This window comes from Colletes gigas, unplaced genomic scaffold (genome assembly GCF_013123115.1).
Source record: "Colletes gigas isolate AHSC1104 unplaced genomic scaffold, ASM1312311v1 Colletes_gigas_Sc00010, whole genome shotgun sequence".
NCBI lineage: Eukaryota > Metazoa > Arthropoda > Insecta > Hymenoptera > Colletidae > Colletes > Colletes gigas.
In genome coordinates this window covers 6,183,477-6,199,073 of record NW_025106639.1, presented here as the reverse complement: position 1 = coordinate 6,199,073, position 15,597 = coordinate 6,183,477, and the positions used below count along the sequence as shown (strand labels likewise).

The window sequence follows — 15,597 nt, the reverse complement described above, 5'->3', positions numbered from 1 at the left end:
GCCAACCGTTCTGGTTATTTCGATTTAAACGGAACATATTTTGACGATATCTTCACTGTTTTTTCCGACCAGAATTCGGAAACACTGTTTTTCAACTGTTTGTAAGAAAATGGCGGGAAACTTCTACCAATTTAAATGGTTCAACCCCAGCTTAGCCTTTTATATTTATTTACAGGAGATACGCTCGTCCCCCGGAAGGATAAACGGCAGCGAGGCCACTGTGCTCGCTCTGCAACGCACGTTAAGGAACAAAAGGCGGAGGATAAATCCTTTCTCAGGGGGGCCTCGTTACCGGCAACCATATCGATACGCGCTCTTAGAAACCATCGTAACCGCGTTGTAAACGGTGCGCGTCCGTGATGGTAAACGGTTCGAAAGTTTACGGAACTCTCATCGCGAGAAATTGACGATCCAGGTTCGATTTAAAGTTACCCGGGCCCTTGGCAATCGTAACTTTCGACCGTGCCTTTTGCGCCTCTCGCGAATAAACCCACGACACGGTAAAACACGCCCCGCGTGTTTCGAGTTCCGGGGCTAATTCAAGTCTGAGGGGCTGGCGTCTTTAAATCTTTGCGAACGAGCCGGTGTTTAAAGTTTCACCTCCGAATTCGGTGCAATTTATACAGGGTGTTGCCGAACCGAGCACCCGGGGAACGAACGAATCTGCATGGGAAATTAAGTCGAGAACGCGGAGTGACATTTGTTCGTACGGAAGTTTCGTTACCGAATAAATCGTCGTCGGGAAAACTCGTCGACTAGGCGCTCGCTACGCTCTGGACGAGTCCGCCGTTTGCATTCGTAAACACTATTACTGGGCGTGGCTTGTCATAATATTAACCCTTTTATTTATTAAGAAGAAAGTGAATAAACGTATCGATAAATACTTGGTGATATTACAAATTTTATACACGTAGCGTGTTTTATTGAATCCCTAGAACCAATGAATATAGCCACGGTCAATTATCGCGACGGAATTTTGGTCGATAAACGAGGCACTAGTGTTCTAACAGAAAGAAAACTTGTCGAATAACAAAATTGAGCGATACATCGGTTCTAACAGTAGTCACCCTGCATTTTCACACAGATTTTCATCGTCGATTCGAAAGAGACTTCGTACAACGACGATCGTTTCAAGAAGTGACCAAATTGGAGCAGCCTTTTTACGGTCGGTCGGATGGCGATATTTCATTTCCCCGAGATAATACGGAGTCCTGGCGTATTTCAAACACTCGTGGAACCTCGATATCCAGGAGACTTTGGTCGCGAGGCCAGATCCCTCGGTTCTTTTTGCGAGGGACGCCTGTCGTCGACGGTTCGGCCAGAAACGGTCCGAGCGTTCGAGCACTACGGATTTAATGTCTTCATAATTGCACGGTCCCGACCGGCAGAGCTATTCCGTCGTGCTCGTGGCTTTCTTGCGGCTCAAATCATTTCGTAGCGTTCTCGAGGGACTTCGAGGCGTTCTGTCCCGGTCCACCCGTTATAGCTACGGGAATCGTCCCGGTAATCTTCTTGTCAGGCGTCCGTACGCGAACGAGGAAGTTGCGTTTAATTAAAGAGAGCCAAACCGACCGACTATGCAAAGCAAAAGTTGCTTTCTTTATTTGTATACTCTCAGATCCGCCTCCCGGGGAAATAAAACCACGCTCTAGACAGCGACTCAAACAAGAAACTACAACTCCCACAATTTTTTATATTTTAGAATGAAAAAAATACTGTATATGCTCAGGGGGTGAGCAAATATGTCTGCAAAATCTCAATGTAAAATAGCTTGCTCAGCACCGGGGAAAAAATCGCAAATGGAGTCGAGAAAATATCAGTCTGGACCAGCAAGAGAAGTCCCCTCGCACGAGAAGTTACAGCCCACACAATTTTCGATATTTTTGCCCCAAAAAAATACTTTGCGTGCTCGTAAGAGTGACAAATATATCTGCAAAATCTCAATGTAAAATAGCTTGCCCAGCACCCGAGAAAAAAATCGCAAATGGAGTCGAGAAAATGTCAGTCTAGACCAGCAAGAGAAGTCCCCTCGCACGACAAGTTACAACTCCCACAATTTTTTATATTTTCGAACGAAAAAAATACTGTATATGCTCAAGAGGTGAGCAAATATATCTACAAAATCTCAATGTGCAATAGCTTGTCTAGCACCGAAAAAAAAATCGCAAGTGGAGTCGGAGAAAATGTCAGTCTGGACCAGCAAGGTCCCCTCGCACGAGAAGTTACAACTCCCACAATTTTCGATATTTTTGCCCCAAAAAAATACTGTATATGCTCAGGAGATGAGCAAATATATCTGCAAAATCTCAATGTAAAATAGCTTGCCTAGCACCGGGAAAAAAATCGCAAATGGAGTCGAGAAAATGTCAGTCTGGACCAGCAAGGTCCCCTCGCGCGAGAAGTTACAACACCCACAATTTTCGATATTTTTGCCCCCAAAAAAATACTGTGCGTGCTCGTAAGAGTGACAAATATATCTGCAAAATCTCAACACGGAACGGTTTACCCAGCGCTGAGAAAAAAATCGCGAAGAGCAGTCGAGAGTATGGCGGAAAAGGGACACCCCTTGGCGCGCATCGGTTCGAATCGTGGAATCTTTGGGGCGCTCCGCCACCCCCTTGGCGGGCTATCTTATTGCGCTTACGCGTCCGGGAATAAATTGGCCGTAAGTGCGGCGATCGGCCGTTGGATACTTAGGAAGTAATGCGGTCTCGCCCGAAGCATTCGGTGCGCTGAAACTGGTTCGAAACCAGTCAGAGGCGTCGAGAGCTGTCCCGGCGATTCCGACCTCGCGATACGTCATTCACAGAGGGGGAGGGGGGGGAGGGGAAGTCCAAGAACGAACGAACCGAACACCGAGGGGTTCGAGCTAGGAAAACTAATTGGATTCGTTCTCGTTAATATTGCTTTTGTAATTGTTGCGTCGCGTCGCGGCGAGAATAGCGCTCGATCCGGTGACCGTCGTTCATTAACGTTGCTCGCGGTGGAAAATGTTAATAATTCCCGTTCCAATGACGTTACGTAGACGCATTGTGGCACGACGGTCGCGAGTTTGCCGTCCCATTCCCAACGACCTGTTATTTATCGCCGTTGCGAACCAGCATTCGACGCGTAACGTTTGCGACGACGAATTGGCTTTCGGAACCGGAGACGGTGTGTCCCCTGCAATTTAAACTTGGACGTAGTACGATCGATCGCGATGGAAACGGTACCCTAAATCGAAAGGGATACGAGAAGCTGACTGGAGCTACGCGGTTCGCGAAGGTTGTTACCGCGATTTAACTATCATTTATGTGGAATTAAACGTAAGCCAGTCCGGTTACGTTTGGGAGCCTCAATGGAAGCACGAGATACCAGACACGGTAGCGCGCTAATTCTCGATTAAGTCCGATTTATAGTTTCACGGGGAGAGCCAGTTTTCAGACGTAGAAACTCCCGGGCCGATTTTAAAGGAAAGGGGTTGATACTGTCGTTACGGTAGTTTTCCTGGATTTTTACGAGATTCGATTACGTTTCTATCTATCGTAGGCCACGCACAACTGGAAGTTATAAAATATAGGAACGCGAATCGAATTGTTCGAAGAGAAAGCAAAAAGGAGATACGATAGGAAGTATAAAATCTTACCGTATAATTTCACTTGAGAATCTCTCGAGCGTGTCGTAAATATCGCGAGTTCGAAGTTAATATATTTTTCCGGGCAACGAAGTACCCCCGGGTACTCAACGTCGGAGAGAAATATTATAAATTGCAACAACCCGGGCGAGACTAAGGCGCAATTTATCAATTTTTTCTTCATCCGATTCCGTGAGCTCGTATTAATGTCCATTAAGCTACCGGCGCACGAGCGAACGGTGCATCTCCTTCCGGTGAAATATGCACTGTTACGGATAAGTAAAGCAGCTTTTAAACATATATCATTCTCTCTAACGTCGGGGCAACGTTCTCCTTCCCCGGAAGGAGGAATCGGTTCCGTATTCCGCTCGTCGAACTACCGCGCGACAGGCTTTACGAGCAATTTCATCGAAAACACGCATCCCCTTTGTATCTTGCGGCTAATTTCGTTCCAGGTAGAAATTTTTTTTAAGTACGCGTTTGTACGAGTTCGGCTTTGTGGCTGTTAAAACTGCTGTTCGGTGGCCAGCAACGCGATCAACAAAGGGAGACTTCCCCAAGTAGTCCGAGCAACGATAAAATAAAGTTTCGCCTGGCAAAAAACTGTATCGAGATACTTGAATTCAATAACAATGAGATATGTCATTGCACACTCCTTGCCCCGATAGAATCGTTCGATTATTTCGGTGCAAATGAAAGAAGGAATATCGAATTATCCACGGATGGGGCGAATGATCGATAGTCGAGAGCGAGGGGAGCAGCTCTTTAAAATACGCGGTACACCTTTCCCTCATTTTCATCGTGAAAGCAACCATAATAGCGAACAAAGTCTCTTGAGCCTCGGGCGATGATGTCGGAGGCAGCGGTCCAAGTCAAAGGGAAGCTTGCCCCTCCCCGGCTGAGAAAAAACCCCGGGTGGATTCGCGCTGAAACTGCCCCGGAAACGAAACTCCGCGAAATCTTTTCTTTTTTTTTTTTTTTTACGCGTTCAAACGAGAACTGCGAGCCACCCTCGGCGGTCGTTTACGCTTTTCATTACCTTTGCCAGTATCTTTTCCTTGCCTCGGACCACCCCGACTGCGGGTTATTTATTAACGGAAATCAGACCTTTCCTCGAGAAGACGAACGATATCGAGCACGTATGTATGCAAAAATAAAAAAACCGAATGTTCGATGTTCGACGTTTCGCCAAGTCGGAGATAAAATCCTCGATAATTCCAAAGTCACGAACGAAATTCAGCGATGTTCCACGGTGGTTCCAAAGCAAACATAAAAACACCCGACGACAATGGCTGATTCGCGGTTGAAATTGAATAGAAAATGAATCCTGGCGTCGGGACGGGAGAAGTGCAGCCCTCGGAGCGTTCGCGTCGAACAGAATTTACGAAAGTTTCGCGAACGATCCGGAGCGCATCTGGTGTCGGGGAAGTACAGGTAATTTCAAAGGCGACAGCTATGCGCGTAGCGACTGGTTTCTGGGCCCCTTTATCCACGGCTTTATCCGCGCACGTACGTTACCCAGAACGTGGGAATTAATTAATCAGACAATAGCGGGGTCGCGCTGATAAATGGCTGAGACGGAAGACCGTGATCGATAAGAGACACCGAGCCAACGTCGACGGTGTTATACATTCACGGAGGATCCGCGAGACCGATGGGTAAACGTTTACCTGTTTCATCGACTCTGCACCGGAGACGAGAACGAACTCGTGTAAAATATTCCATCGATATGGGACACTTATCGATCATTTTTGATTCGCGGACCTATACTTTGCATATTGTATTTTTTATTCTAATAAAGTAATATGTTATACACTTTGGACTCTTGGTACTATTTGGAGATCACGTGACAGATTACCTTGAGTTTACATTCATGACTAAAAGATTTACTAGCCTGAATTAACAAATATTCGCATTTGGAGTTTTGTGAACGACACGAAATATTAGGAATTGTTTTCTAGTTCAGTGGACCTATCTTGGGATAGTTATTTACAAAAATTTTGATACGTTGGACGCGTTGATCGCGAGGAGTGACGAACGGATGTATTTGTCGGTTACTCACTATGAGAAGAACGCATCTATTTTCAGCAGTTACACCGCCGCATCCGAGCCAGCTACCGACCACAGCCAGGACACCAGCAACGATCAAAGCGTAAGCTAGCATCGGGTACGTGCTAGTCATCATCAGGGACACGTAGCTGTGCTTCGAAATCACCGTCCAGATACCGATGCCGCCCACAACCAGTCCAGACAGCTGAAACAAAAATAAACGACGTTCAAGGCTCTGCTTACTGTTAACCCTTAATTGGTCGCTGCTCCGTTCGCGTCGATAAGGACTAGATTGATTCGAACCTGTTTCTTCTCCGCGACGCTGGAGAGATAATTTTTTTCTTCACGACCAACAGGAATAGTCCTTCGAGCGAGATACTACTTGAGTGACGTTTCTAATCGATATCGGTATTCTAGGAGTATGCAACTTCTTAACGTTCCATTCAAATATACTATGATATATAACTATGATATAAATTGTCGGCAAAATAATAATTATGAGTTCTATAGTTTGGATGTGGAATCTGACACGTGTAAAATTGATCTCAGGCTCGATCAAGCAGACGACATCGCGTCGTCGTTTTCAAAGATTAGATAAAATTGATGGCGCGTATGTATTGGCCAGTGTATTAATCCCGAGTCTATTGATTAGCAATTATGCTAACTGTCGACCATAGGCTATAACCGAGGAATACTCTCAGCGTCCCTCTCAACGTCATTTGCGGTTCACGTAGCGCTCGCCCCGGGCGATCAACGCGTGTTTCGAATACAAATAACTACATCTAATTGGCTTTGGACGCAATCTAATATGATTACATTACCAGGTCGATATGATTCCGAAATCAGGTGTTAGAGAAATTAATGACACGTCGATACGTTGGCTGGAATATCCCGCGACTCGCAACACGTGACAAATTAATATTTCTATCGACCTGCTTTGGCTCGCGATTCTAACAATACCTTACTTTTCACATTTAAATATGTACGAAATGATGTACGCTGTATAAATAAAACTGTTTCTAAATAATTCTCAATCGTCTCTTTTATTACCCCGTTGCTTCAACAAACGCTACGACAAGATCTATTTCCTGTAAGTTTCAATCAAACAAGAATAATCTCCCGATACACCCAGTGATGCAGACACCTACGATATAGTGGATGGATAAAGGGTAATTTAAATTGTATTTACATTAAAATATAAGCCGGGCTTCCGCGCGTGCGACGATTGGGAAGGTCCGTTGCGCAATCCCCGACACGTGAAACGCGGTTTCGAGAGTTCCATTAATCGCATCGCGTGCGATCAAAGTTGTACTCGTCGGGGCAAGAAGCCCGACAATATCGTTCCGTTCCAATTAATTCATCCGGATTCGAAACACGTGCCCCTCCCTCCCGCCCCTTCGACTTCCACGCGCGGACGGAATAACGACGCGCTGTAATCTGTTTCGCCGCGGCGTCTTCGATACGATCGCCACACGGACAGAACGTTTTATTCAGCGCGATATCGAAGCTCGAATCCCGTTGAATTCCATCGCGGCTCACCAGTTGGAGATATCGTTTCCCGCCCACGGACAGCTGCCGCGCAGGCGACCAACAAAACGTTGTTGATAGCTGCACGCGTCAAATGTCCTTCGGTATCGTTTCGCTGGTCGATTTATCTTTTATTTTCACCGATGTCCCTCGATTTTTTTTCTCCGTGACATCGGTCCCGTCGTCGAACGCCACCCGCGGGAACGACGGCCCCGGAAGGCATCCGGGGAAATATACGAGCCACTACGACGTAAATATCGGTCGACGCGCGATATTTACGGTATCGAGGAATGCGCGATACGTGGGCAGCGCGTACCGTGCCGCACAATGGCCAAGTTTCTATCGCCGGTTGCGAGAAACCGAGTCCTAGACGACGCCGCGCCTAGAAAACGCCGACAACGGCCATTTTTGGCGATTCCGCGGAGGAAGAAGAATCCCACGATCGATCGATAACCCTGGTCTTCGATCCTACCGACAGTGTTTTCCAATTGGATTCGATCGAAACGAAGAGGCGCCCTTCGACGAGTAATATTTTTTATTTAAACGCAAGAGACTGTCGACGAAAGTCTTTACCAGCTATTTTTAGTTCTTCATTAAGTGCTATGTTCTCTGAACAGTTCGCGTCCATTTCAATTAGCCAGCGCTTTGGCCTCTGTTCTCCGATAGCATCGTTCCAAAGTTTTGGCTCCGCTAGATACACATCGAGCCGCAGATGGTGCTTAACGCGTTAAGTTCGAGGAGAATGAATCTTTGTACCCGGAGCGGCTCGACTGATTACACCAGCCACCCGACAGCCATAAACTTCTAGATCCTAATCCCTGCCCGGCAGACAATGAACCTCCATACACGTGTAATCGCATCGTAAAGGATCAACGTTGCCTCGGATAACTTTTCGGCCATTACCGATCTACTTGCTCGTTTCGAGTCAGAAATACCCTTCTGGTTGAAATTTTCAAAACTTTCGAAATGTGTTACTCGTCGAGCTTTTGGAGGTCCAGCCAGAGGAGGGTCCATAGTCCCTGAGACGATCTTATCTCTGTTAAATACCTTCGGCACAGACCCACAAACTGCACCTTCCAAACAGGGATCCATCACTGGGGTGGATGCTGGGACAACCTATTTGTCTTAGATAGTATCTTGTAGTGTTCTCCCGCTACTAGGAATTATGGAAATTGTGTACACTATATTAAAGTAAACAGAAGTAAGCTCCACCCTCTAGTAATAGGATGCTGTGAAAACACTATAACCTAACTATAACCCTTGAATCACTTTTACCAAATTGATAAATGGAAATCAACCTTTCTTTGAAGCATTTAAAAAATAATTACCTAATAGATACGAGGCCCCAATAATCTACTTAATATGGTGCAAAAATTCAACTCTTTTATAACCCCAGAGAAATCTATGGGGCGTCGCCTAAAATACCAATTGGGGGGCTGAATCGATAGTCGCGAGAAACAATCGTCCGTAACCCGCCACGCGTCCTCGATTTCTTTCGACAAAAAAAAAAAATACGAAATGCTTTTATCAAGGATCGAAGGATGAATTTTCGCCAGGAGCGAAGGCACACGAGGATTTGCATCCCCCCGACCGATCGATATATTCTTCTATCGGGTTCGTTGATCGGGGGGCGAGCGTTTCACCGATTCTTTCAGAGCCGATACGACGAAACCGCACCCACGCATTAGACCGTATATCTCCGAGGGAAGAATCCGGGGCCAGGAATGTTTCGAGTCCAAGTCGATACGACCCGGCTACGTATTTATTTCTCTGCGGTGTGCTCGAGCCCGAAGTGGCTCGTGTACGGGGGCTCCACACGAAGGAGGAACCCCCAACTCCCTGCGGGGAGGCTGCACAGAGTCGCCGCTGGACGAGCCCAGCAATTTATTATTTTATCATTGTCCCGAAGGCAGCCACGTATCGCCGCTACGACGTCATAAATCCTCGACGCCGCGCCGTGTGTCGATGCTCTTTGCCTCTCCGCGTATCGGCTCATTTCCTACCTAATATCAACCCCCTATCTCGCTTATGTAACAATGGTATCGCGGTTACGCTCGAAACGATCGCGAATTAACACGTTCATTGCCAAAACCGAAACTGTGTTTTTAGACAATTGGAAAACCAGCATACATTCAGCCTCGTTAAAATTCAAGAGTCCCGTCTAGATTTATTCCTTAGTAAAAAATGTGGGTAACGTGGCAGTCAATGTGTTGATGCAATTTCTAGGCCTTCTTTATTATTATCTTTTAATATAAAAACCGTAGCATTGCCATGAGGCTCTGCACGTATGTTTACTGATATTCGAAGCGTGCACATGTATTTTTTTCGAGCACAAATAATGAAAATTGCACGAGCTGTGAACCATCGAAGAGAGTCCCACTATGCGGGTAGTCCTGTCTAGCTCAATTTCTAAGCCTTCCTTGTCGAATTTTTTAAAAGATAACCGTAAACTACTTTGTATCGAGATTCTGTACATATATTAACTGATGTTTTGAGCATGCACAGAATTTTTTTCGAGCACAAATAATGAAAATTGCAGGAGCTGTGGATCATCGAAGAGAGCCCCATTGGAGCCACCATGGAGGCAGTCCAGGTAATTTTTAGGCGATTTATTTATTATGACGAGGAAACCACTGCATGAGAATATATACGGGATGAATTTTCTCGCGTATCTTCGCGTTCAAAGTAGAACAAAACGATTCATGGTCAGCAGAGGAGTATTTATAACACGTTCAGGCGAAGATTGTTTACAACCATATGGATATCGCCATGGAACCGTGCGATAAGTTAACGGTACTTCAAATAAACCATCGTTGATTCACGGATTTCCAGGGGAACGTTCCAACATCGTGTCTCGGTCGTCCGAACAATGGATCGAACGTCGTCGGAATCCGGGCGGGAATCTCGTAAACCGCTATCGTATTAACAATATATTCTCGGCGAGAGGAAAGCAGAGACCGAGTTGCAACGCATAATATAAATATGATCTATACTCTACGATTCCAAAACGGTGAAGTCCCAACTCGCGTCAAGCACCGAGATATTCCGAACGGTTATAACTTTGTACGAGAACAGACTATGCGGAGTGGTGTGTTTTGAAGACGCGAAGGTTTCGAATGTTTAGAAAGGGTTCGGTAGTTCGGGATAACAAGAAACTAGCTAAACAGACGTCTGGTTATCTAACGTTCTCTATGCAAATAATTTCCTCCAGAACCGCAAGGATAGGATCGTGTTCGAGTCGACGATTACCATACGACAAAATTTCACCGAGAAATACGTTAACAGACGATAAAACAGAGGGGCCACTTGGACACGAATCGAACCGAAACTAAAAGCTGAATTACCACCGTTCTCTTTATCCGACTCTTCTCAATTAGGGCCGAGCGTTCGTAGGCGTTCGAGGTCCAGGTATAAGCGCGAGACGTTTACCCAGAACAGCCTAAAAGCCCCGTTTGGACAGGTTTTCCGGAATTCTAGGAGCAACGTACGCCCCCGCTCTTTCCCCCAACCTGTTCGTCACGTTTCTCTCTTGACCCCGTGCCTCTACCGGGTTATGAATTCGGAAAGCAAATAAAGAGTCGAATATCTAACGGGGCTGCACGGTCATCCTTTTACCGCGTTTTACGCCCCACCTGACAGCCGATGGGGCAGAAAATTCATTTCGATCTTGCGACGATTCGACGGGAACGAGAAATCTAAATCGTATCCGGGCGAAACGTCCCTATATCCCGCCACCGGAACGATAAACTTTCACGGTGCAACGATGCACGATGCAGTTTCCCTCGATTCTTGCATCAATTTGCGTTAGGGATACTTGCGACGGAACCGCCATAACCACTGTTTACGATCCCTCCGGCTCCAGCGATCGTTAACTCCGTAATTTGCGTAATTAATCCCTCAAAATTGTTCAGCGACAACTTAACAGAAGAACAAACTAATTGTCATAAAAAATTTGGTCATTGATACGTTATTTCGGTACATTTTACAACCTTTTCCCATACGATAGAGGGAGCCAAGAAAGTTAGAAACTTCGGTTGGACCAAAGTTACTCGAAATCTTGGGCCAAAGTTTAGGCATTCAGAGCTCGAAAGAAACGATAGCACGTAGAGAATTTAATTTTAAACGTTAATGACACCTACGCTCTAAAACGAGCCTAATTTATGACAGAACGAAAGTTCCATCGTAAGTACGCGTGTCCGAGCAACGTGATCGTAGTCACCGGGAAAGATACTCGAGCAATTCCGCCCATTAGTTCTTTAACAATTTTTAAACCCGCTAAATCTGTCCCTTCGTAGCTGCCTGACGCGCCCTATAGTAATCCTTTCGTCCGACGGGCATAAAATATTGCACCGCTAATTCCATAAATCGTGGCATACCCTCTCTTGAATTTTTGCCAAGATTTATAGGAACGGTAACGAGGCTCGAGTCGTAACTCGCGAGATACGATTACGACCAGCGAGCTAAGCTACAACGGCAGTAGTATTCTTTTTCTCCTCGGAAATAAAGTATCTCCGCCGTGTGGGCGATTCGATCCAGGGTCTCAATCTTCCCGAAAACCGTCAAACATCTCCGCCAACCACCAAACACAAAAAAAAAAAACAAGTTTTCCGTTTCCCGAACCAGATATAAATCTTTTCCTTTCTCCAGATTTTTCTCGATCGGAACGAACGAATGCAAAATTGAGATCGATGGATGCTGTTTGTTCGAAACGTTCGTAAATGATTAAAAAAAAACGTTGAAGCAACGTGAGGTAATTATGGAGGGAACACGGACGCGTGCGTTTTTTCGCTACTTTAACGTGGCTCGGTGGGATTCGTTTTACCCGGATCAGCGGATTTTAATTGAAACGGAATTTTCGCGGTTACGTAATGAACGCTTTTCGCGTCGAACTACGTACCGGCTCCGAACCGGGGATGCGTCTAATTTTAAATCCTGTTTGTAAGCTGGTCACTGCATCCGCAAGTTATGCGTAAATAAGAATTCGCGTGAATACGCTCGACATACAGGGTGTTTACTTACGGGCGGGTAATCCTGTTGAGGGATGATATAAATGAGTTTACGAAATATTAATCGACCGACGAATATTTTCAACCCGCTTGTAAAATTTGTATTTGTTGTTCGTCGAATAAAATTCGCTTCGATTTGGGAAATACGCGAGCTTAAAATTTAGTAGTTCAATATGCGGGACGCGCAGTTTAAATCACCGTCGTCGTCGCAAATAAACGCTCTCGTGAACGAGGAACGCGCGTTTACGTATGTTCTCTATCGTTGATAGTATCGGGTTGTCGCATACGGAACTGGCGATTTCATAAACGCGCGCCGTTTTTCACAATTTGATGACTAAAATGTTGCCGCATCGGTTCGACGTCGCTCGAAAACCGCGGGTCAAAACGAAACGAAATATAACATACGACTGTCCCGCGAATTTAAATCGCGATTTAATTCTCGTGTTTCGAGGCGACGGGGGCTCGTTCTATTTCCGTGGACGCGTAAAATTCCCGTGTTCCGGGTTGCAACGCGTAATTTTGGCACGCTCTGTACACGCTTCTCTATTAGTCAGAGAAATGTATCGAATGTCGGTCAACCTGTGGGCAGAGAGACAGGGATTCCAAACGTTCGAGCTCTTGTCTTGACGGAGCTTCCTTGCAAACTCGACGATTTCTCAACGAAACGCTCGCGATTGCCTCGTTTCCAAAACAACCTTTCGCAACAAAATTTTTTTTTAAATTAACCTGATTTGAAAATGTTTGAATATTGGTAGCTTTGTTGTTTTATTGCAGCGTACGACGTTCAATGATTTCTCGATCTCGCCGTGGTGATATTTTCTGTTGCAGCTGCCGCGAACGAACGCGAGAGATATCATCGGTGCACCGGCGTGTTTCTTCCACTCTCTTGGCACAATACTTGTGTGTACGTACTGTATACACAACGGCAAGCTAGCATGATTTACAGCGGGCGTTTTAAGGCCACCGGCGCCGCCGCGTAATTGTATTAATGATAAACATTTTCGTCGCTGCGTGCTAGCGTACGCGGTCCAGAGAATTAACCGCGAACGCGGCCCGACTTGGACGGAACGGCTAATTTAATGGAATCGTTTGCGGCGGAGAGCTTTATGATAATCACAGGACCTGCGAAACGCTTCTCTACGCGCATTGCGTGCCGGGAACGGCTCAATTTCGCACCAGAAAATCGACCAGAAGTCGTGGAAAACGTCTAAGAATTTCTAAAAGAAAGTGCTACGAAAAACAAGACATCTTACGTTAAGAAATCATCATTCCATCGTCCAAAACGCCATAAAGTTCGAAGAGGAGTGATTTGTCAGCGACTCAATTAGCCGTCAGAGGTCGAAAACACGCACATTCCGACCGGTTGAGCCTCTAATCTTCGAGGGGATCGATAGATCAAAGAATTTCACAGCCGAGGAATGGCTCGCGAAGCTCCAGAACGCGCGACATTCCGTTCTCGTTCGCCGGCTACGTGGATCCATCGATCGCGAACCGGTAGCCGGGCCGATCTAGAGCCGTAAGATCTTTCCAGCTCCGGCATGGCTCCGGCATTAATCGGTCGGAACGAGGCGCGCGTTAGGCGAGAAAGGCAGCCAGTGTTCGAACGTTACGGAGTCGAAGGTGGGCATCCCATTAGCATAAGAACCGAGAAAAATTTCTCCTCGAAGATAGCTGGGTCCCTTATTTACAACGTGTCAAGGGCAATCATTCTACTCGCTGGTTTTCTCTGCTCCCCCGATCGACCCGAACAAACTCCCGAGAGCTTCGTTCTCGAACCGTAAAAATAACGAGAACAGACTGCACGGAATCACGATTAATAGGATTATATATTAATTAGTCGCCAGATATTGTACGGAATTCGAATACAAATTCTCGTTTCGATCGCTACAATTATACTTTGAAAGAGGCTCCTTTGATCACTGAAACTCGATTGATTCTTTACATGAAATTTGCTTTTATTTTTGCATGCAAGCCACATTAACCCTTTATTCCATTCTGGTTCGAAGGATCTGAAAACGACGAAATGTAAAAAGGAATCGCCGTTCCCATAAATGGAGCGACGATTATGATGCCCAGACATTCCGAACTTCGCGCGACTCGCAACACGGAACAGCACATTAAAGGGTTACGAGACGATAAAGCCATTGAATAGCGTTTCACAGAGTGATAAAAGCCGAGCGTTGGTTTTCATTGCCGCGAACTAGATTCCATCGCGGAACTGCGATTGCAAGCGTGAAACTGGCCCCCTCGCGTCCTCCGATCCTCAACGTACAGTGTGATTCCGCTAACTGGACCAACCTATTCTTCCGTTCCAAGCAAAACTTCCCGCGATATTACGCGAGAAACTCTTCATCTTCGGCGATACTGAAAATGCAGAAACGGTGTTGCAACCTTGGCGGGTCATGAATTTATTAAAAAAAAGTATCGTGGACCGTAAATGTGATAAATACCACCGAGAGGTTAATGCCAGTTTATCCTCTTCGCGGCGCCTCTGTAGCCTCGTCCCACTCGTAGGAATCACCCTGTACACCGAGATCCAATCTCAAAGCAGCACGTAAATCCTGCCCCGTCAGGCTGGAGAGAGTCGTTGCATCCCCGGGACGAAATTAGAATAATTACGTATTACATCCTGTCCCGTGGACGTTAAGAAAAATCCAGGAGCCCCTCTTCCTTGCTCTTCGAGAGAAACAACGAACTTGGACGCACGAAAAATTCCACGGAACGTCTGGCCTCTTCGAGAGAGAATTTCCTTTTATTTTTCTCAGCCGGGGCTTCCACTCTCGGCGACGAACTCCCGACGACGACGACGACCGGGCAAAATTGCGTTTGACACGCGACGCGTAAACGCGGACTCGCTTCGCTGAGATTTCAGCGCGCGCCCGTAACACCTGGCCCAAGTTAGCGTGCCTAATCGAGACAGGTGCGCCGGGAGACGCGTTTAGGAAAGACGCGAGACGCCAATTACACGGGGTTGGGTCTGAGCAAGGATGTAAAGGGGATCGTTGAAAAGTTTTGCGAGCATTTGGATCGTTTTCTCGAAGCGACGAGTTATTTTCGACCTTTCGAATAGGCACCTGTAAAATAGAGGATGGTGAATCGCGGCGTGTGCAAGGTGATCGAACACGGTCAGGTACATTGATTCAACGCACGATCGTCGCGAGGCGTGAAAGGGATTTCAGCGAAACAGAAGGACAACATCGCGACGAGTCCCCATTGGCTGTAGCTGGATGTTTCACGATCGACGAACGCGTCAAGTGCGATCTGTCGCCGGACGATGCACTGGCATGCACGCGCCTACGTGCGCACGAGCTCCACGGAAACGCAAGTGCCCCTGGGAATGCGCTCTGTGTCCCGTGGCACGTTCGAACCGACGACCATCGGCTGCTACGGCCACTGGGATCG

The 15,597-nt window shown here is 46.5% G+C and overlaps 1 protein-coding gene across 1 annotated transcript in view; it reads right to left on the bottom strand.

Moving 5' to 3' along the window:
* LOC122397824 (CD151 antigen-like) overlaps positions 1 to 15,597 on the bottom strand; it is an 80,179-nt gene that overhangs the window by 10,625 nt on the left and 53,957 nt on the right. The window contains exon 4 of the mRNA XM_043397255.1: positions 5,676 to 5,867. Within this exon, the coding sequence (XP_043253190.1) occupies positions 5,676 to 5,867 (192 nt within the window). The remainder of the gene's footprint in view (positions 1 to 5,675; positions 5,868 to 15,597) is intronic.